At 49.2% G+C, this 23426-nt stretch overlaps 1 protein-coding gene across 2 annotated transcripts in view; it reads left to right on the forward strand.

The window, feature by feature from the left end:
- Dnai7 (dynein axonemal intermediate chain 7) overlaps positions 1 to 23426 on the forward strand; it is a 52001-nt gene that overhangs the window by 8903 nt on the left and 19672 nt on the right. Inside the window, exons 2-7 of one of the 2 annotated variants that reach the window (XM_075982289.1) lie at positions 358 to 439; positions 3183 to 3274; positions 5990 to 6091; positions 13674 to 13811; positions 18027 to 18173; positions 23083 to 23186. In XM_075982289.1, coding sequence (XP_075838404.1) covers positions 358 to 439; positions 3183 to 3274; positions 5990 to 6091; positions 13674 to 13811; positions 18027 to 18173; positions 23083 to 23186 — 665 coding nt within the window. The remainder of the gene's footprint in view (positions 1 to 357; positions 440 to 3182; positions 3275 to 5989; positions 6092 to 13673; positions 13812 to 18026; positions 18174 to 23082; positions 23187 to 23426) is intronic. The other variant, XM_075982290.1, reaches the window with a different exon arrangement.

Here is a 23426-nt window from a genome sequence, read left to right on the forward strand (position 1 = left end):
GATGGGTACTAATTGGCTAATTGAGCTGATGTACATGAAAAATTGGTTTCATAAAAATCAATAATTATTTTCACAATTGTTAATCGTTAAGATTAACTTTTTAAATGTATACATATGTGTGTGGGCCTGTGTGATTTTTATATGCACCACAGGTGCCTGAAAAGGCCAGAAGAGAGCATTAAATCCCCTGGAGCTGGAGGCACAGGTGGTTGCAGAGGACCTGACCAGGGTGCAGGGAAGAGCAGGAAGTGCTATTGCCATTGAGGGGCACCCCAGTAGCTGATATTTAACTGTTTGAAGGGACGTGTTCTTAAGTAACTTGTGATATCAGTCTCTAATGTTGTGGTCTTCATTAAGTCTGCCGGCAAGAAAAAGAGCACCAAAGCCGAGCGACTGCGGCTGCTGCAGGAGGAGGAAGAGAAACGCCTGAAGGAGGAAGGTACGCATGCCATGGCAAATGCCGCGCTGGGTTACGTAGCCTGGAACCGTAGCCTGGAACCGTAGCCAGAGGTTGACGGCAACACAATCACTCAGCATTTTCAACAGGCTTTAATTTTAGAATGGAATTCTACGTAGCATGTACTCAGAAAGATCTATCAGTACACGCTCAGATTGTGCACAGTCGGATCCGAGCGTGCACGGAATCCGTGCTGCCAGAGTTCAGGACTCGGGAAAGACCAGGCTCTGACAACCCGCTCATCTTTTGATGTTTTGCCCCACACAATATTTGGCTTATTTCAATTAGCAAAAAAAAAAAAAAAATCATTGCTTCTCAGAGATTCATACCCAGCTGATCAGTCCATACCTTTGTTTGGTGATTTTGTCAAGGCTGTCATAAAGTGTTTATAATTCACTAATGAAAACAGGGATATTGGTGCTGATTGTGTGGTAAGAATTCCAAACCTAATATTATTAAAGATGAGAAAGTACATATAACAGCCTTGTAAACAGAGGCTTTTCTATCCCACCCTGTCCTGCAGCCACTTCTAAACAACCACTCAGAGGCTTAATATTAATGACAAACTGTTTGGTCTATAGCTCAGGCTTATTACTAACTAGCTCTTACATTTAAATTAACCCATTTCTTTTCATCTGTTTATTGCCATGTGGCCATGACTTTTACATGTCTGCTGACATCTTGTTTCTTGGGCAACTGGTTTGTGTCTCCCTCCTCTCCTCTTCCTTCTCTCTGTATTTAGTTTGTTTTCCTGCCTAGATTTATTCTGCCTTGCTATAGACCAAAGCCTCTTTTATTATCAACCAATGAGAGAAACATATATTTACAGCGTACAGAAGGGTTATCCCACTGCACAGCCTAACTTTTTAAAATGCTGTTCTTTTTAAGATTTATGTTATTTATTTTTTATTCTTTGTATGTGTATGTTTGATGCACAAGGGAGTTCAGGTGCCCACAGGGGCAGAGGTGTCAGATTCCTCTGGAACTGGTTACAGCAGTTACCAGTGAGCCGCATGATGTGGATGCTAAGAACCAAGCTTGGGTTTATGCCAGGACAATATGGGCTCTTAACTCCTGAGCCCAACTTCTCGGTGTTTAACAATATCCGGTTGCCAGTCAAACTAGCAATCCCATTCATTAAAATGAAACACTGATAAAAAATATTGGCTGATTAAATACTGTAGAGTAGTTTTTTATAGTCTGAGTGCTCCTGATGGTCAGGGATATTAAAATTCAGTATCTGCAGGTTTCTGTTCAGGTGTTTAAGCTACTCTATTGACTTTTGTAGATAACAAAGCACGTTCTTTCATTGTCTAAGTTTTTAGAGTTGTCTGTTGGTTGAGGGCACTGGTACTTGGCCATGCATGTGGAAAGCAGAGGACAATGGGGGAGTGCTTCCTCCCACATGGGCATCTGGGAATCAGACTCAGTCCGTAGTGGCCTGGGAGCAAGTGCCTTTGCCATCTGAGCCATCTTGCCGACCTTTATCCGTCCTTTTTAAATGACTGAAAAATATAATATCAGGATCTAAATCTTGAGCTTATCTCATATCCTTAAATGTGTATTTCAAATTTTTGTTTTAGATATACTTATGTGTATGAGCATTTGCCTGCATGTATGTCTGTGTACCACATGCATGCAGTGGCTGAGGAGGTCAGAAGAAGGCGTTGGATCCCCTGGAGCTGGAGTTAGAGATGTTGTGAGCTGCAGTGTGTGCTGGGAACTGAAGCCAGTTCCTCTGCAAGAGTAGCCAGTGCCCTAGCCACTGAGCCACCTTGCTAGCATTGATAGTTCATATTTTATTATAAATAGTGAGAGCAAGAGCTCAAGGTAATAGCTTTCTGACAGTGTTGACATCAGTTACAATGATGGAGGAGCTGCTACATGGCTTAAAATCATTGAACTGCTCTAGTTTTATCTCTGTGTGTATGTTTGTGTGTGTGTACGTGCACGTGCGTGTGTGTGCACACAGGTGCATGCATGCTAGCCAGTGTGCTTTTGGAGGTCAGAGAACCACTTGCAGTGCTCAGTTCTCTCCTTCCACAGCGTGGATTTCAGGTATTGAACTTGGCTTGGCTGCAAGAACCTTTACCCAGAGAGCAATCTCACCACTATCAACTTAAAATTTTGTCTTTTAGATTTATTTTTATTTCACGTGTTTGAGTGTTTTGTTTGCACATATTTCTGTGCACCATGTGTGTGACGTGCCCCTGGAGGCAAGAAGAGGGCATCAGATGTGCTGGAACTGGGTTACCATTGTGGACCTCCTTGTTTGGGAAACTGAGTCATGTTCCCTTTTCTATGGATCTTCGTTTCTAATGGATAGTCATTGCCTGCAGCCCTGCTTTCCCAGGGCATTTTCATGCAGAGATAAACGTATCCGACTCGGGGATTTCTTGATGGCTGGAAAGTGAACCATGTTTTCATCCACCACAGAGCAGAGGCTGTGACACCATAAAAGGTTACAGTCTGTGTTGGAAATACTCGGAGGCGCCTCAAGAATCCAAAACATGCCAAGTGCTGGTGGCCTTTAATTCCAGCGCTTGGGAGGCAGAGGCAGGCTGATCTCTGTGAGTTCAAGGCCAGCCTGGTCTACAGAGTGGGTTTCAGAACAGTTTTCAAAGCTACAAAGAAACCCTGTCTTGAAAAACAGCAACACCAAAGAATCTCAGACTCTGTGGCTGAATATCTGCAGTTAATTCTTGATTTCTTTTTGGCCGTTCAGAGGAGGCTAGACTGAAATTTGAAAAAGAAGAACAGGAAAGGCAGGAAATCCAGCGGATTGAGAGGGAGAAGTGGCATCGACTGGAAGAGAAAGTGAGTATGAGTGACCGGGCGGCCATGCCGACCCGCCCGACCCGCCCGACCCGCCCGACCCGCCCGAGTCTGTAGCAGTGTCCCGGGTAGCGTCGCAGCCCAGCCGTGGGTGTGGGCCTCGCCTCACACACGTTTTCAGTTGAGGGCACAAAGGTCATTGGTTTAACAAAACAAAAACAAAACCAGGGTCTCTCTTTGCCGCTCGGGTGTCTGGAACTCTGTGTAGACCAGGCTGGCCTCACACTCACAGAGATTCGTCTGCCTCTCAGGTGCTGGGCTTTGAGGCGCGAGTCGCCATGCCTGGCTGCAATGTTTGCGGTTGAAAAAATCTCCTAGCATCAAGCTCAATGTAAGACACCTGGGTTCTCACGTTAATCTCAGCGTTCTGTTAGATGTTTCAGCAGAAGCCTGTGAAGAAAAGCTTACCTGCCCAGACAGATTACAGAATTGGGGGAAAGGATGCAACAGGGCTGGAAATGTGTCGGGTGTGAAGGCTCCTGCCTCAGAACCGTGAAATCTAAGCTCAGCATGACCATCCAGTTGTCCTGGCTGTCTGGAACTCCAGCACAGAGGGCAGAGACAGGCGGATCCTGGCAGCTCACGGCCAGCTAGCCTAGCCAAACTGATGAGCTGCAGTTTCTGTGAGGGAGCCTGCCCCACAGCGTAAGATGGGGAGTGGTCAGGGAAGAGCACACGCACGCATGCACGCACACACGCACGCACACACGCATGCACGCACACACGCATGCACGCACACACACGCGCACGTGCTCTCACGTGTGCTCATATCCGCAGAATGGGTAAACATCTTCCTGGGTTTGCAGATACTGTGGCGTTCTTGGCCAGTGCACCACAAAGCTGACTGCTGCTCTTGTCTGTGTGGCAGAGCTTGTGCTGTTGCTGAAGCTGGGAATCAAACTTCAGTCTCAAGTGATTCTTCTGCTCCAGCTTCCTGAGCAGCTGGGACCCCAGCACATGCCACCTTCCCAGTTCTGCTACCTGAAGCCACATTTGAGCACACACCCGTTAGTGGGCACACTCCCCCGTTAGTGGACACACTCCCCTGTTAGTGGGCACACTCCCCCGTTAGTGGGCACACATCCCCCATTAGTGGGCACACTCCCCTGTTAGTGGACACACTCCCCCGTTAGTGGGCACACACCCCCGTTAGTGGCACACACCCCCGTTAGTGGGCACACACCCCCGTTAGTGGGCACACACCCCCGTTAGTGGGCACACACCCCCGTTAGTGGGCACACTCCCCCGTTAGTGGGCACCCACCCTGTTCGTGAGCACACTCCCCTGTTAGTGGGCACACACCCCTGTTAGTGGGCACACACCCCTGTTAGTGGGCACACTCCCCTGTTAGTGGGCACACAAAGTGGGCACACACCCCCGTTAGTGGGCACAGTCCCCCGTTAGTGGGCACCCACCCTGCTCGTGAGCACACTCCCCTGTTAGTGGGCACACACCCCTGTTAGTGGGCACACACCCCTGTTAGTGGGCACACACCCCCGTTAGTGGGCACCCACCCTGTTCGTGAGCACACTCCCCTGTTAGTGGGCACACACCCCTGTTAGTGGGCACACATCCCTGTTAGTGGGCACACATCCCTGTTAGTGGGCACACACCCCTGTTAATGGGCACACTCCCCTGTTAGTGGGCACACACCCCTGTTAGTGGGCACACACCCCTGTTAGTGGGCACACATCCCTGTTAGTGGGCACACATCCCTGTTAGTGGGCACACTCCCCTGTTAGTGGGCACACTCCCCTGTTAGTGGGCACACACCCCTGTTAGTGGGCACACACGCCTGGCAACCAAGCCTTGCTCTTGCCCTCTAACAGAGCTGCTTTCCAAGCACTGATGTGTAACACTGGCTGTTTCTTAGAACATATTGGTTACTTACTTCCAAATGTTGATGTGTCTTATTCTCCATTATCAAAATATCACATATGTGTTAGGTGTGGTGGCACATGCCCTGAATCCCCACACTCAGGTGGCAGAGGCAGCCTAGTTTTTATTACATGCTCTGGACATCCGAGGCCACAGGGTGAGACCCTGTCTCAAGGAAAAAGGTGCAGGGTTTGTGTCGCTGCCGGTCAATCAGAAGTTTTGAAAGATTTGCTGTTCTACAGATGTAGCTTTTTTTTTTGTCAATTCTTTGTTTAAATGCTGAACTTTGTCTCCAAACAAATATTTGATTTATATCCTTGACCTGTTGTGTTTAGTTCATACATTTCTGGGAGCATATCTACCGAAACCCTCAGTTATAGAGACAATTTCTCAGGACACCATTGCCTTTGGTGTGCACAGCAGTTCTCAACGCCTTCTTCCCATTCTGTCACACAAAGTGTAAACTATCTGCTTCTTAGGGGGAGGATCTAGGAGACTCAATTCTGCCCTCTGTCAGGATGGTCTTGTGTGCAGCGGCCTCTCCAGCCCCCAAGCTAGCGCAGCTTCAGGCCGTTGCCTTGATTCCTGCTGAGATACCTGAGACTACCACGCACTGTAGGGGTAAGGACTCGCTCCCAGAGCTGGTCTCAGATCCCAGAGGCCCCTCAAACCTCTGAGGTCCCACTTGGAAGCTATGGCTTCAGGCTGTCTCCGTGTTAGCAGCTTTAGTCCATTTGGGAACCATATATTCATCCACTTGGGTTTTAAATGCTCCTTGTGAAATGTAAAGCAATCACTGAAGCCCTCCTTCTGTGGCAGGACCTTGAAAGGAGAAAGGAAGAATTTGAAGAGCTTACTTTGCTAGAGGACTGTTTTCCTGAGGCAGAGAAACTGAAGCAGGAAACCAGAGCACTGTCCCAGGTGAGGCTGTTTCCTTCTGGGACCGCGAGGGAACTGCAGTCTGGGGCCACGAGGGAACTGCAGTCTGGTACTCACTTTTTTTTTTCAAGACAGGGTTTCTCTGTGTAACAGCTCTGGCTATCCTAGAACTCACTTTGTAAGCTAGGCTGGCCTCGAACTCACTGAGATTCACCTGCCTCTGCCTTCCAAGTTGCTGGGATTAAAGGTGTGCACCACCACGCCCAGCCCGGTACTCATTTTCATCCTGAGAAGCTTTACTAAGAAGAAAATGTGGGGTGGTGGAATGGCTCAGTGGTTAACCCTGTGCAAGACAACAAGTTTGGCTCCCAGCGTCCGCCATTCAGGCTGACAACCACCCCTCACTCTGCCTCCAGGGGATCTGATGCCCTCTTCTGGGCTCTGCAGGCACTGCACACACAGAAATAAATACAAATCTAAAAACTTCTCATTTGACACATACATTGTTCAGCTCAGCTATTTGTCACTGAAGGGACACGTGGAATGTATGGTTCTTCTCACTGACCACTTGTTGGGAACCCATGTGTGCTCATTGTATTGTGCGTCAGTGCAGCCTGCTTCACGGCTGTTTGTTAGCTGAAAGGTGTGGAAACTGATCAGGCAGCTCTTTCAGCATGGCTCCCACGTTTCCAGCTGTGACACCTTTGTGTCCGTCCCTCAGCCGTGACCCTGGATGTTACTACTGCTGCTGTTGAGGGGCCATCACCTGAGTCCCTGGCAAGTGGGAAGCTTGAGTGATCTGGGTTTGTGCTCTGTCCCTGTCCTCTCACAAAAGCGCTGAGATGGCCCTGATGCCTGATGAGTGGTCCACACCCTCGGCAGCCCAGGACAGCACAGCCCGACTTCCTGTCACGGTGCAATGACTGAGCCTAGAGAGGAGGCCAAAGCCAGACTCGGCCAAACCCTGGGCCCTTCACCATGCTGAGACTGCAGAAGGCAGTCTGGAGGGATGGACAGGGCCGCTCCAGTGACATCACGCTTCACAAGGAGGTTATTCCTTATTGCTGACATGGAGAAAGACCAGGCCAGCCCACCACCCCTCCGCCAAGGCCAGGCTCTTCAATTTCATGAAGACCAGATGGGAAGAATCCACAGGAAAAAAGTTTGAAGCTGGCAGAGGCTAGCTCATGAAATTCTTGTCATTACAGAATACCTGTGCACTGAAAATCAAAACTGAGGGAAGCTGAGGCAGCATCCATGCACTGAGCAAAATAGTGTGGAGGTCAACCCTGGGAGCAGCTCTGGCTAACCCTGAGGCCAGCAGCCAGCTGTGTGGAGGTTAACCCCAGGAGCAGCTCTGGCTAACCCTGAGGCCAGCAGCTAGCTGTGTGGAGGTTAACGCCAGGAGCAGCTCTGGCTAGACCCTGAGGCCAGCAGCCAGCTAGGTGGAGAAGGGTGGGACCCAATGGATTTAAAGTTGTTCCCTTGGCCTCGTGACCATGGTAAATGGTATCTAGTGATGTCATTGGTTTCTGTTCTCTCCACTTGTTGGTTCTGAGGCTGTGCAGTTTGGTGAATGGGGTTTTGATATGTTCTCTGCACAGATAAGCTGTGTGTGGCCTTACTGACCTTGCCATGGTTCTGCTTGGGGACAGTCTGCCAGACCGGAATCCGAGCTCCAGGCGCTCTCCGAGGCATCAGATCTTCAGGCAGAGGCTACCCCCACGTCCATGTTATTTCCTGTTTTCTGGCCACATCTGGCGACTGTGGGCAAATGTTCTAGATTAGGAGTCTTAGCTGAGTTTGACCAGATTTTTGGTCCAGGAATACAGCAGGGAAGTCTTTTGCATCAGAGTGTGTCAAGGCAGAAACAGAACTGGCTTTAGTGGACCAAGAATGTTCATGTAAAGACATCTCCAGCATCTGAGTGAGTGAGACAGGAAAGGAAGTCTAGGTGAGAATTCCAGACAGCAGGCAGTCATGGCCCCATCTGCAGGCTAGAAGTCCATCTCTCGGAGGCTCTTCTAGGTGGTTTATGTTGATGGTGTAACCTTGGGGCCTCACCCAGGCTCTTTCCGTGCTATGGCGGGGCCTGTAACGCTGTGGTTTGTGCCGCCTGTCTGAACTGGTAAGACCCTGAGGTGTGGACTGGGTCTAACACTACATTTGAAGCTCTAGCCAGTTGCATCTGTTATATTTTCAGTAACATGCATTCATGACTAAGGAAATGGGTGAGTCTTAAGTGGGAAAAATAAACTGAGATTGTAACAGCCACCATGAGGAAGTGGCTTTGGGTAAAATTGATTGCTTGCTGGAGATAGTGCAAAAAGTATCTAAAAATAGCATGGAAACGCTGTGATGAGCTGTCACTTAGCATGCTGGCTCTGAAAGCGGGTGAGTTACTCGAGCAGTTGAGTCCTTGGATCAGTGGTGGTGTTGTCTGCCGTGTGCCTTGGTTGAACTCAAACAGCAGTGTGTAGCTGTCAGTGTGCCCCGCTTCTGCTGGTGGTGGCCCTGCCCTGACGTCAGCGCCTCCGTGGAAAGAACAGCTCTGTTGGAAAACTGCTTTGTTATTTTGGAACCTAACTAGAGAAGGGGATTTACATCTGTGGAGAAAGTCTCCCTTTATGTGAGTTCTTTTCTTTCTGCACCAGTGAGGGAGAAGTCAGCCGCTGGAGGCTTACACAGGGTCTGCATGTGTAACCAGCCTCAGCCTTGACTGCTTGGTTGCTTTGCACCAGGATTGTGCCGGGTTCTCTTCCCTGGCAGATGATTGTAACCAGACGTGAAATTGGATACGCGGACATGGAGTTAACACTTAGGGCAGTGATCAGGGGGGTCAGTCAGGAAGGGCAAGGTGGGTGGATGAACGGACAGACAGATGGACAGGTGGGTGAGTGGATGGACAGTGGAAAGACGGACAGACGGATGGATGGGTGAGGGAATACAGAGGAGATAGTTTGGAGGGCGGTGTTTGAACAGAAGATGGTTTGCAGCAAGGTAGGTATGGCGAAATTCATATTCTCTGTGTCTGTCTGTCTGTCTCTGCTCCAATTTGTGATGCCCCTGCCTCAGCATCGCAAGTACTGCCATTCCACCAGCTTCGCTGCTGTCTTAGTTCATTTGCAGAGGCTGCTCACAGCTGAGTCTCTCTGTCTTCAGAGAGACAAAGAATTCAGAAGCCTCGTCTTGTGCTGACAAATTGCAGTGTTCGGTGTCTTTTCTGAACTCCCTCAGTGACAGGCTGTGTTAAAAGACAATTCTAGCCAATGTTAATAAACTAAGTGACCATCAAACTGAGGTGGAACTTCCTGTTGTGTCTTTAGTAGACTGTTCAGGGATTCTCTGTGCAGTGGGTGCTGGAGACGGTCCAGGGTGCGCTGTACAGTGCAGTGGGTGCTGGAGACGGTCCAGGGTGAGCTGTACAGTGCAGTGGGTGCTGGAGACGGTCCAGGGTGAGCTGTACAGTGCAGTGGGTGCTGGAGACGGTCCAGGGTGAATGGTGCAGTGGGTGCTGGAGACGGTCCAGGGTGAGCTGTACAGTGCAGTGGGTGCTGGAGACGGTCCAGGGTGAGCTGTACAGTGCAGTGGGTGCTGGAGACAGTCCAGGGTGAGCTGTACAGTGCAGTGGGTGCTGGAGACGGTCCAGGGTGCTCTGTACAGTGCAGTGGGTGCTGGAGACGGTCCAGGGTGAGCTGTACAGTGCAGTGGGTGCTGGAGACGGTCCAGGGTGAGCTGTACAGTGCAGTGGGTGCTGGAGACGGTCCAGGGTGAATGGTGCAGTGGGTGCTGGAGACGGTCCAGGGTGAGCTGTACAGTGCAGTGGGTGCTGGAGACGGTCCAGGGTGAGCTGTACAGTGCAGTGGGTGCTGGAGACGGTCCAGGGTGAATGGTGCAGTGGGTGCTGGAGACGGTCCAGGGTGAGCTGTACAGTGCAGTGGGTGCTGGAGACGGTCCAGGGTGAGCTGTACAGTGCAGTGGGTGCTGGAGACTGTCCAGGGTGCTCTGTGCAATGGGTGCTGGAGACTGTCCAGGGTGCTCTGTGCAATGGGTGCTGGAGACTCTCCAGGGCGAGCTATGCAGTGCAGTGGGTGCTGGAGACTGTCCAGGGTGCGCTATGCAGTGCAGTGGGTGCTGGAGATTTACAAACACCTTGCTCCTCACACTGACCTTGTGTATCTGAGAAGGCCAGTCTGACAGGGTAAGAGGGGCCTGAGCAGTAGGAAGCATGCGTTCTCTTTACTGACGGAAGGTAGGGGAAGCTGTTCTGAAGAGGAGTGTTGGCCTCTGCACTGGCCAAGTGAGTCTTTTCTCCTGGATACAGTCTCTGAGAAGCAGTGACCAGCGACTGGGCTGATAACAGGTAGGTAGTGTAGAAGGCTCTAGTAGATTCAGGGTCACAGAACAATGTCCCGAGGGCCATGAAGGAGCAAATGGGGCACACGGTGGCGTAGGTGGAGAAACGACAGAGCAGAGGCACTGCCAGGCGCTGTGAAGGAAAGGCTCTTCCCCCGCTCGCTCCATCAGGTAACTGACAGGCCGATGGGGCGCCTCACGGTTAGCACTGGAGCCAGGCTCATGGCTTGCTGGATACCAGTAAACCGCTGGTGAGCACCTTCGCTCTGTGTGGAACAAGACAGATGCCACTGTGTCTGCTGGACTGCTGGACACGGGAGGGACCTCGCTATGGTGAGAAGATGTGTTTCCAGAGATCCTGAGGCATCTGATGTACACAGTGATGGAAGAAAGCTAGCAAGTCACTGTTTCATGCATTTTATGAGAAATCAAGATTGTACCAAAAGGCAGAGAGAGAATATCTAAATTAACAAAATCAGAAATGAAAAGGGGGACATAACAACAGACATGGAGCAAATACAGAGGATCATCCAGTCATATTTTGAAAACCTGTACTCCACAAAATTGGAAAACTTAAAGGAAATGGACAACTTTCTGGATAAATATCACTTACCAAAATTAAATCATGACCAGATAGGCAAATTAAATAGACCTATAACTGCTGAAGAAATAAAAACAATCATCAAAAGTCTCCCAGCCAAAAAAAGCCCAAGACCAGATGGTTTCAGCTCAGAATTCTGCAAGATTTCTAAAGAAGAAATAATACCAACACTCCTCAAATTATTTCACACAATAGAAACAGAAGGAACATTGCCAAACTCAATTTATGAAGCTACAATTACCCTGATACCCAAACCACATAAAGACATTTCTAAGAAAGAGAATTACAGACCAATTTCACTCATGAACATACTATATAAAATACTGGCAAATCAAATCCAACAACACATCAGAACCATCATCCACATGATAAAGTTGGCTTCATTCCAGAGATGCGGGGATTGTTCAACATACAAAAATCTGTCAACATAATCCACCATATAAACAAACTGAGAAACAAAAACCACATGATCATCTCATTAGATTCTGAAAAAGCTTTTGACAAAATACAACATCCCTTCATGATAAAGGTCATGGAGAAAGCAGGGATACAAGGAACATACCTAAACATAATTAAGGCAATATACAGCAAGCCAACTTCAAACTAAATGGAGAGAAACTCCCAGCAATCCCACTGAAATCAGGAACAAGACAAGGTTTTCTACTCTCTCCATATCTATTCAATATGGTTCTTGAGGTCCTAGCCAGAGCAATAAGACACTAAAAGTAGATCAAGGAGATATAAATCGGAAAAGAAGAAGTCAAACTCTATTTGCTGATGATATGATAGTTTACATAACTGACTCCAAAAATTCTACCAAGGAACTTCTACAACTCATAAGCACTTTCAGTAATGTAGCAGGATACAAGATTAACTAAAAAAAATCAGTATCCCTCCTGTACACAGATGATAAATGGGCTGAAAAAGAAATCAGAGAAACATCACCCTTTACAATTGCCACAAATAGCATAAAATATGTTGGAGTAACTCTAACCAAGCAAATGGAAGATTTGTATGACAAGAACTTTAAATCTTTGAAGAAAGAAATTGAAGAAGACACTAGAAAATGGAAAGATCTCCCATGCTCTTGGGTAGGTAGAATTAACATAGTAAAAGTGGCAAAAGCATTCTACAGATTCAATGCAATGCCCATCAAAATCCCAGCAAAATTCTTCACAGACCTCAAAAGAACATTACTCAACTTCATATGGAAAAGCAAAAAACCCAGAATAGCCCAAACAATCCTGTACAATAAAAGAACTTCTGGAGGCATCACAATCCCTGACTTCAAACTCTACTACGGAGCTACAGTACTGAAATTAGAATGGTATTGGCATAAGAATGAACAGGAGGACCAATGGAACCCAATAGAAGACCCGGATAATAATCCACACACTTTTGAACACCTGATTTTTGACAAGATGCAAAAAATATAAAATGGAGAAGGTAAAGCATATTTAACAAATGGTTCTGGCATAACTGGATAGTAACATGTAGAAGAATGAAAATAGACCCATATCTACCACCATGCACAAAACTCAAGTCCAAATGAATCAAAGACCTCAACATAAAGCCAGCCACAATGAACCTCATAGAAGAGAAAGTGGGAAGTACACTTGAACGCATTGGCACAGGAGACCACTTCCTAAACATAACCTCAGCAGCACAGACACTGAGAGAAACAATTAATAAATGGGACCTTCTGAAACTGAAAAGCTTCTATAAAGCAAAGGACACAGTCAACAAGACAAACAACAGCCTATGGAATGGGAAAAGATCCTCACTAACCCCACATCAGACAGAGGTCTGATCTCCAAAATATACAAGGAACTCAAGAAGTTGTTCAGAAAAAGAAGACATAATCCAATAAAAAGAACTGGAGTACAGAGAACTCTCAACAGAGGAATCTAAAATGTCTGAAGGACACTTAAGGAAATGCTCAACATCCTTAGTCATCAGAGAAATGCAGAGAATTCTGATAGACTGGTGTGTTACACTCTGTAATCACAGCTTCAGGGGGAACTGCGTGAGGTCAAGGCCAGTCTGGTCTACATGGGGAGTCCATGCCATTCAGGGCTACAGAGTGAGACTCCATCTCAAAACAGGAAGTGCGTTTGTGTGGAGCCAAGGGAGGATCTGGTGATTTTAGGTGGTTTCTCTGGTTGTATATTTTATATCAAATTACTGGCTAACATCATCCATAGATTTTGTGTAAACTGTGGTTATTAGATTGTGGCTTCAGACTTCCAAAAAGGCAGCTAGGGGCTGGTGGGATGTTCAGGGGATAAACATGCACGCCACCAAGCCTGACCACCTGGGTTCATCCCCTAGGGCCCACATGGAGGAAGGAGCTAACTGGTGCCCTGCATGTTGTCCTCTGCCCTCCACATGCACACAGTGGTGTAGACATGTTCCCTTCCCCCAGTAAAAAAATATTTTTGTTTGTCTTGTTTTTTTGAGACAGTGTCTTTCTGTGTAGCTCTTTCTACCCTGGAACTAGCTATGTAGACCTGGCTGGCCTCAAACTCATAGAGATCTGCCTGCTTCTTAGTGCTGGGATTAAAGGTGTATGCTACCACCACCCAGCTGAAACCACAGCTTTGAAAAGTTGATTTCCTCTTTGGTTGTATCTTCATGAGTGTGACCCTCACACGCTTTTATCCCCAGTGGAAGCACTACCTCAAGTGTGATGGCAGCCCTGACCCTTCGGTTGCTCAGGAGATGAACACTTTCATCAGCTTGTGGGAGGAGGAGACTAATGAGACCTTCGAGCAAGTGATTGAGAAAAGCAAAGTGGTGCTGTCTGTAAGTACTGCAGGCTGCCCAGCTCTAGACAGTACACCCGAGTGCTGTCTGTAGTACCGCAGGCTGCCCAGCTGTAGACAGTACACCCGAGTGCTGTCTGTAAGTACCCCAGGGTGCCCAGCTGTAGACAGTACACCCGAGTGCTGTCTGTAAGTACCGCAGGCTGCCCAGCTCTAGACAGTACACCCGAGTGCTGTCTGTAGTACCCCAGGCTGCCCAGCTCTAGACCAGTACACCCGAGTGCTGTCTGTAGTACCCCAGGCTGCCCAGCTGTAGACAGTACACCCGAGTGCTGTCTGTAGTACCTCAGGCTGCCCAGCTCTAGACAGTACACCCGAGTGCTGTCTGTAGTACCCCGGGGTGCCCAGCTCTAGACAGTACACCCGAGTGCTGTCTGTAAGTACCGCAGGCTGCCCAGCTCTAGACAGTACACCCGAGTGCTGTCTGTAGTACCCCAGGCTGCCCAGCTCTAGACCAGTACACCCGAGTGCTGTCTGTAGTACCCCAGGCTGCCCAGCTGTAGACAGTACACCCGAGTGCTGTCTGTAGTACCCCAGGCTGCCCAGCTGTAGACAGTACACCCGAGTGCTGTCTGTAGTACCCCAGGCTGCCCAGCTGTAGACAGTACACCCGAGTGCTGTCTGTAAGTACCGCAGGCTGCCCAGCTCTAGACAGTACACCCGAGTGCTGTCTGTAGTACCCCAGGCTGCCCAGCTGTAGACAGTACACCCGAGTGCTGTCTGTAAGTACCCCAGGCTGCCCAGCTGTAGACAGTACACCCGAGTGCTGTCTGTAAGTACCGCAGGCTGCCCAGCTCTAGACAGTACACCCGAGTGCTGTCTGTAGTACCCCAAGCTGCCCAGCTGTAGACAGTACACCCGAGTGCTGTCTGTAAGTACCGCAGGGTGCCCAGCTGTAGACAGTACACCCGAGTGCTGTCTGTAGTACCCCAGGGTGCCCAGCTCTAGACAGTACACCCGAGTGCTGTCTGTAAGTACCCCAGGGTGCCCAGCTGTAGACAGTACACCCGAGTGCTGTCTGTAAGTACCCCAGGGTGCCCAGCTGTAGACAGTACACCCGAGTGCTGTCTGTAAGTACCCCAGGGTGCCCAGCTGTAGACAGTACACCCGAGTGCTGTCTGTAAGTACCCCAGGGTGCCCAGCTGTAGACAGTACACCCGAGTGCTGTCTGTAAGTACCCCAGGGTGCCCAGCTGTAGACAGTACACCCGAGTGCTGTCTGTAAGTACTGCAGGCTACCCAGCTCTAGACAGTACACCCGAGTGCTGTCTGTAAGTACCGCAGGCTGCCCAGCTCTAGACAGTACACCCGAGTGCTGTCTGTAAGTACCCCGGGCTGCTCAGCTGTAGACAGTACACCCGAGTGCTGTCTGTAAGTACCCCAGGCTGCCCAGCTGTAGACAGTACACCCGAGTGCTGTCTGTAGTACCCCAGGGTGCCCAGCTGTAGACAGTACACCCGAGTGCTGTCTGTAAGTACCCCGGGGTGCCCAGCTGTAGACAGTACACCCGAGTGCTGTCTGTAAGTACCGCAGGCTGCCCAGCTCTAGACAGTACACCCGAGTGCTGTCTGTAAGTACCGCAGGGTGCCCAGCTGTAGACAGTACACCTGAGTGCTGTCTGTAGTACCCCAGGGTGCCCAGCTGTAGACAGTACACCCGAGTGCTGTCTGTAGTACCCCAGGGTGCCCAGCTGTAGACAGTACACCTGAGTGCTGTCTGTAGTACCCCAGGCTGCCCAGCTCTAGACAGTACACCCGAGTGCTGTCTGTAGTACCCCGGGCTGCCCAGCTGTAGACAGTACACCCGAGTGCTGTCTGTAGTACCCCAGGGTGCCCAGCTGTAGACAGTACACCCGAGTGCTGTCTGTAGTACCCCGGGGTGCCCAGCTCTAGACAGTACACCCGAGTGCTGTCTGTAAGTACCGCAGGCTGCCCAGCTCTAGACAGTACACCCGAGTGCTGTCTTTAGTACCCCAGGGTGCTCAGCTGTAGACAGTACACCCGAGTGCTGTCTGTAGTACCCCAGGGTGCCCAGCTGTAGACAGTACACCCGAGTGCTGTCTGTAGTACCGCAGGCTTCCCAGCTGTAGACAGTACACCTGAATGCTGGCACACCCGAGTGCTGTCTGTAGTACCCCAGGGTGCCCAGCTCTAGACAGTACACCCGAGTGCTGTCTGTAGTACCGCAGGCTGCCCAGCTGTAGACAGTACACCCAAGTGCTGTCTGTAAGTACCCCAGGGTGCCCAGCTCTAGACAGGACACCCGAGTGCTGTCTGTATTACCCCAGGGTGCCCAGCTCTAGACAGCACACCCGAGTTCTGTCTGTAGTACCCCAGGCTGCCCAGCTCTGGACAGCACACCTGAGTGCAAGTGAAGGCTTTAAATTCCTACCCAGCATCTGTTGCTGTGGTTTGGGTTTTAAGTGCTCCTCTAAGGCCTGTGGTGTTCTCTGCTGAGTTGCCAGGATTGTTAGGAGCGGGTTCTAGTGGAAGGAAATGAACCCATTAGAGTGTGTTCTTGAAGGGCTGGTGGGATGTCCCAGGCTTGGCATTCCTCTGCCCCACCCCCACCATTGTTTTTAGACTGGGCTAATGGCTCTCTCTTGTGATAGTTTGTCCTTGTCATCGTGCCTTGCTGAGATTTACCTTCTTAGTGAAGATAAACCTGATTAACAGTATCCTAACTTCTGTGACTGCAGATAAGACGCATAGACTCATCTAAGGAAAACACTGGGAGAGAGTTAATGACTTAAACTATTTTGTTTCATTAAAAGAAAAAATAGGTGAGATCCTTTAGGCCACAGGAAAACTCTGGAAGCCATTGGAACCCCAGATGGACACTGTCTATCCAAATCCCCAGTGGCTCCATTTCCTTAGAGGCCATCACAGCCTAAAGCCATGATGGGAATGAGTGGACTAGTGTGGCTGGGAGTCTCAGGCTGTGAATGACAGGAGAATGCACTCCGCAGAAGGTCAGAAAATATGTTTGGGTCCCTTTTAGCTTCTACATATACACTGAGACTCCTTAATTATAGACAAATGGGAGTTACACCCAAAGATTACACGGGCACACAGGGCACGAAGAATGGAAAGACAGACAGAAGAGCAGCCGACCAGTGACGGCAGGGCAGGCCGGAACCTGGGCAGGGATGTCTGAAGCCGGCCCAGAGGAGGAGGAAGACGGCATTTAAAGAAGAAATGTTGACAGTCACCCAGAACTGGAAGATAGACATCCTCTAATTCATGGAGCCTAGCAGTCTCTAAGAAAAGATATAGACTTAGGACATTTCTGACACCCTACACACCTAACGTGTATGCAAACCCCCTCACACACACCAAATGTATATGGAACACACACACCATTTTTTTACCTTTTGACACCCAACTGGGTGTCTGCGATTTGATGCTGACACTAATTACCCAGAGTTAGCATAGTCCCCATGAATAAGGTTTAATTCGCTAGCCGTGCATGCCTTCCATCCATCCCCAAGGTCACCTCTACTTCTGAACCAGCTCTAAGTAGGGCTCCCCTAACTCCCTTGGATGGGACACTCTATTAATGGTTCACCAACACAGGGAACCGGTGCTTGGATCCAGCACAGGCAGCCAGATGAAGAAATGCACAGGATACAATACGCGGGGAAGGTTGAAATGACTTCCTGAGCTCTCTGGATGTCTGCATGCTTAGCAGCCTGATGTGTTCACCAACTAGAAGGTTCTCTGTACCTTACCTTTAAGCGGGGTTAAGGAAGTACCCTGGTGTTGACAGGGTGAAATCATCCCTCAAGGCCGAGGAGCACAGAGAGCGCCTCCACCCCAAGTACCCTTCTGTGCCCCGAGAGTCACCGCACTGGCACTCACTCACTCAGATGCAGCCAAAGTTGGGTCATTATTAAAAACAAAAGCAGTTTCTTCTACCCCAGCCCTGAGGAAAATCCAGTCTTGTTCAGTAACAACAGAAGACAGATTGAGATGCCAGCTTGGTCTTGGGTGTGAGGAACAGCATTCCTCAGAGCTGGATACTGAGAGTGTTGTGCCCACGGGGTTGGAAACGTACATTGGAATTCTCTGGAAGAAATGTCTTATTTCTCTGTGATCCTAAATTAAAGTACAGAAGATGGGAAAGAATTTCTCTTCTTGATCTGAAAGTGATGGACCATTTTCCAGGTGAATGATGAAATATTCTTTACGTTTCAGTTGATCAAGAAGCTGAAGTTAATTTTACTGGAGACGCCGTCCTGTGATCTAGGAGACAGGATGGTTGCGCAGCATCAAGGGTCGATTCTGCGGCTGCAGAAGCTCCTTAGTCAGAAGATGGACGTGGCCACAGAGCTGCTTCTCCGAGTACGGGTAGTATTTCTCTTACGGCACTAACTTTAGCAGGCTGTGGTACCCTACTATGCACCATGGTCTGTTAATGTTCCTAAAAATCTTAAAATACACTCCAGGACAATTAACGAAACGAAAGACCCATGCTTATGTGATTTACCAACCATTAGTAATTTGTTTCCCAAGGAGACAAGACATTATTAGCCAAAAGCTCATTTTCCTTATATTTGCCAAAGTTGACTGAATTCATTAAGAAAAAATCTTTACAAAGTAGTAAATGGTATCTACTATAGGTAAACCAGTTGATATAGACTACAGCAAGTAATGCCCTAATTTCATAAGTAATATAGAAACATATAATTAAAAGAACAGTACCATGAGGCCCTTATATACCCTATGTAAGCTATGAATTTTCAGCTTTATTTAGCTAATTTATGGATAAAAATAAAAATATAAATGTTTGGTAACATCCTCTTTGTCTCCCTTTTCCCCTTGCACCATTCAGAAGTATGTGTGTAGAAGGAGCTGCGGGCTGCTTTCCTGCCACCCGGCTCCCGGCCACCTGGCTAGCTTATGCCCCAAAATAACAACACACAAACTGTATTCATTTAAACACTGCCTGGCCGATTATATCTAGCCTCTTCTTGGCTAACTCTAATATCTTGCTTAACCCATATTTAGTAATCTGTGTAGCACCACGAGGTGGTGTCTTACTGGGAAAGATTCAGCATGTCTGACCTGGCGGCTTGCTCCATGGCATCTCAGGTTGGAGAATCATGGCAACTAACTCACTTCCCTTCTTCTCAGCATTCTGTTCTGTCTACTCCACCCACCTAAGGGCTGGCCTATCAAATGGGCCAAGGCAGTTTCTTTATTAATCAATGAAATTAACACAAAAGGAAGACCCTCCCACATCATGTGTGTGTTATACATTTCTTCCCCAAATATCTTAGTAGCAATGATAAGTAATTGTAAGCTAGTATACTTCATAAAACTCATCATTTCATAATTCTGATATCTGGCCCTTCATCTAAAGTTCCAATGAATGTTTTATAATTTTTAATTCTGTTGCATTTTTTTGAAGAATCGTCAGAACACGGTCTGTGGGCACACACTGCACAGTCATCAGAACACGGTCTGTGGGCACACACTGCAGGGTCATCAGAACACAGTCTGCAAGCACACACTGCAGGGTCATCAGAACACAGTCTGCAAGCACACACTGCAGGGTCATCAGAACACAGTCTGCAAGCACACACTGCAGGGTCATCAGAACACAGTCTGCAAGCACACACTGCACAGTCATCAGAACACAGTCTGCAAGCACACACTGCAGGGTCATCAGAACACAGTCTGCAAGCACACACTGCAGGGTCATCAGAACACAGTCTGTGGGCACACACTGCAGGGTCATCAGAACACAGTCTGCAAGCACACACTGCAGGGTCATCAGAACACAGTCTGCAAGCACACACTGCAGGGTCATCAGAACACAGTCTGCGGGCACACACTGCAGGGTCATCAGAACACAGTCTGCGGGCACACACTGCAGGGTCATCAGAACACAGTCTGCAAGCACACACTGCAGGGTCATCAGAACACAGTCTGCGGGCACACACTGCACAGTCATCAGAACACGGTCTGTGGGCACACACTGCACAGTCATCAGAACACGGTCTGTGGGCACACACTGCACAGTCATCAGAACACGGTCTGTGGGCACACACTGCACAGTCATCAGAACACGGTCTGTGGGCACACACTGCACAGTCATCAGAACACAGTCTGCGGGCACACACTGCACAGTCATCAGAACACAGTCTGCGGGCACACACTGCAGGGTCATCAGAACACAGTCTGTGGGCACACACTGCAGGGTCATCAGAACACAGTCTGCGGGCACACACTGCACAGTCATCAGAACACGGTCTGTGGGCACACACTGCACAGTCATCAGAACACGGTCTGTGGGCACACACTGCAGGGTCATCAGAACACGGTCTGTGGGCACACACTGCACAGTCATCAGAACACAGTCTGCAAGCACACACTGCACAGTCATCAGAACACAGTCTGTGGGCACACACTGCACAGTCATCAGAACACAGTCTGCGGGCACACACTGCACAGTCATCAGAACACAGTCTGCGGGCACACACTGCAGGGTCATCAGAACACAGTCTGCGGGCACACACTGCAGGGTCATCAGAACACAGTCTGCGGGCACACACTGCAGGGTCATCAGAACACAGTCTGCAAGCACACACTGCAGGGTCATCAGAACACGGTCTGTGGGCACACACTGCAGGGTCATCAGAACACAGTCTGCAAGGACACACTGCAGGGTCATCAGAACACAGTCTGCGGGCACACACTGCAGGGTCATCAGAACACAGTCTGCAAGCACACACTGCACAGTCATCAGAACACAGTCTGTGGGCACACACTGCACAGTCATCAGAACACGGTCTGTGGGCACACACTGCACAGCCATCAGAACACAGTCTGCAAGCACACACTGCAGGGTCATCAGAACACAGTCTGCGGGCACACACTGCACAGTCATCAGAACACGGTCTGTGGGCACACACTGCACAGTCATCAGAACACGGTCTGTGGGCACACACTGCACGGTCATCAGAACACGGTCTGCAAGCACACACTGCACAGTCATCAGAACACAGTCTGCGGGCACACACTGCACAGTCATCAGAACACGGTCTGTGGGCACACACTGCACGGTCATCAGAACACGGTCTGCAAGCACACACTGCACAGTCATCAGAACACGGTCTGCGGGCACACACTGCACAGTCATCAGAACACAGTCTGTGGGCACACACTGCAGGGTCATCAGAACACAGTCTGCGGGCACACACTGCACAGTCATCAGAACACAGTCTGCAAGCACACACTGCACAGTCATCAGAACACAGTCTGCAAGCACACACTGCACAGTCATCAGAACACAGTCTGCAAGCACACACTGCACAGTCATCAGAACACAGTCTGCGGGCACACACTGCACAGTCATCAGAACACGGTCTGCGGACACACACTGCACAGTCATCAGAACACAGTCTGCGGGCACACACTGCACAGTCATCAGAACACGGTCTGCGGGCACACACTGCACAGTCATCAGAACACGGTCTGCGGACACACACTGCACAGTCATCAGAACACAGTCTGCAAGCACACACTGCACAGTCATCAGAACACAGTCTGTGGGCACACACTGCAGGGTCATCAGAACACAGTCTGCGGGCACACACTGCACAGTCATCAGAACACAGTCTGCAAGCACACACTGCACAGTCATCAGAACACAGTCTGCAAGCACACACTGCACAGTCATCAGAACACAGTCTGCAAGCACACACTGCACAGTCATCAGAACACAGTCTGCAAGCACACACTGCACAGTCATCAGAACACGGTCTGCGGGCACACACTGCACAGTCATCAGAACACAGTCTGTGGGCACACACTGCAGGGTCATCAGAACACAGTCTGCGGGCACACACTGCACAGTCATCAGAACACGGTCTGTGGGCACACACTGCACAGTCATCAGAACACGGTCTGTGGGCACACACTGCAGGGTCATCAGAACACAGTCTGCGGGCATACATTGCTTCAGCCATTTTGTCTTCTGGTTCTTTTGGTTTAGAAGAGTCAGCCAGAGGGTCAGCCTTGTTGGGATGTGTTCTAAGTTTAAACAGTCCTTCAGAGAGAGCTGTGCAGAGCTTACTATTTGTATTTTGATAAATAAATCAACCTGAAAACCAGAAAAGCAAAGCAGCCAAGCGGCTAGAGAAGTCTTACCTCTGCCAAGGCTGGGCGAGTGCAGACTAAGCAGACAGCCCCTCTCCCCTCTTATTTCATATTCTCTCTAGTGCTGGGATTAAGGGCACGTGACTCCCTAGTACTGGGATTAAAGCTGCAGGCCACCACCATCTGGATTTATTTCTCCATTGATCTTGTATAGCCCAGGGTGGCCTTGAACTCAGAGATCAATCTGACTCTGTCTCCCGAGTGCTGGGACTAAAGGTGTGTGCCACCAGTACCTGACCTCTTGTGGCTTTAGCTTTGCCTCTGGCCTTCATGCAAGCTTTATTTATTAAAATACAGATGAATGCCGCTACAGAGTTGAACTTACCCTGTAGCATGCACGTCACATTCTTGATCTACTGTGTGTTGTAGGACAGATGGTGCAAGGGATGGTGTAGGGTTGTTGGTGCCCGTGATGTTTATTCTGTAAGGGAAAGCAGACATGGCACCTTTTCATCTTATTTTATATAATGTACATTTGCAGAGGAGATGCTGGTAAAAGTCAGATGTTAGTGCACCAGAGGGAACCAGGGAAACTGGTGGTGCAGGGCAGTGGTACAGCATCGCTGGCACACTCGGCACCACATAGATGTGGAAAGAAATACCAGGACACGAAGGCGAAGGGAGAATGCCCGACTCCAGTCTGGCTGGGGATGTGTGCATTTGCACACACATGTGCCTGTTCAATCAGAACCCCAAGGTTGACAGCAGGACCATGCTTGCCTGCTCCCCACCTTGTATGCTGAGGCAGGAACTCTCAACTGATCCCAGACCTCGCAATAGAGCTGGTCTAGTTAGCCAACTTCCTCTAGGAATTCCTATCTCTGTCTTTCCTGGATGACGATACAGGAAGCCACCAGGCATCAGCAGAAGTCGGGGGGACCCCACCTTTAGTGCTCACACACGGCAGTCACTTTAACCACTGAGCCATCCCCTTGACCTCCCAAGTTTTTTTTTCATAAAAATTCTTTGCTGTTTTTATTTAAACTTACTTTTATCCAGATTATTCTTGTAGTAATACAAGGAACCCAATATACCAGTGACCATGTGACTGTCCTGCACTGTGTGACTGTATGTTTCTCTCTTATAGGAAGCTAGTACCTTAGCAGATCTGGACAGTGGGAACATGGAAAAAATCATCCAAGATGAGAATGTCACCCTGTATGTGTGGGCAAACCTAAAGAAGAACCCCAGGTACTCCCCACCCACACCCCACAGGCACGGCGTTTAGTAGGGTGGCTTGAAGTTTAAACATGGATTGCTCCAGGAGTCATCCCCGTGTCTGGTACAGATGTTACAGTGAACGCCATGTCTCCACATGCTGGCCACACGAGTGGTGCACATCCATACATGTATTAAAAAAAACTTTCGCGTGCATAAAAATAAATAAACTATTTTAAGAAGTGAGGAACCCCCTTTCCACCTTCAACCCCT

The sequence above is a fragment of the Microtus pennsylvanicus genome, chromosome 8 (genome assembly GCF_037038515.1).
Source record: "Microtus pennsylvanicus isolate mMicPen1 chromosome 8, mMicPen1.hap1, whole genome shotgun sequence".
NCBI lineage: Eukaryota > Metazoa > Chordata > Mammalia > Rodentia > Cricetidae > Microtus > Microtus pennsylvanicus.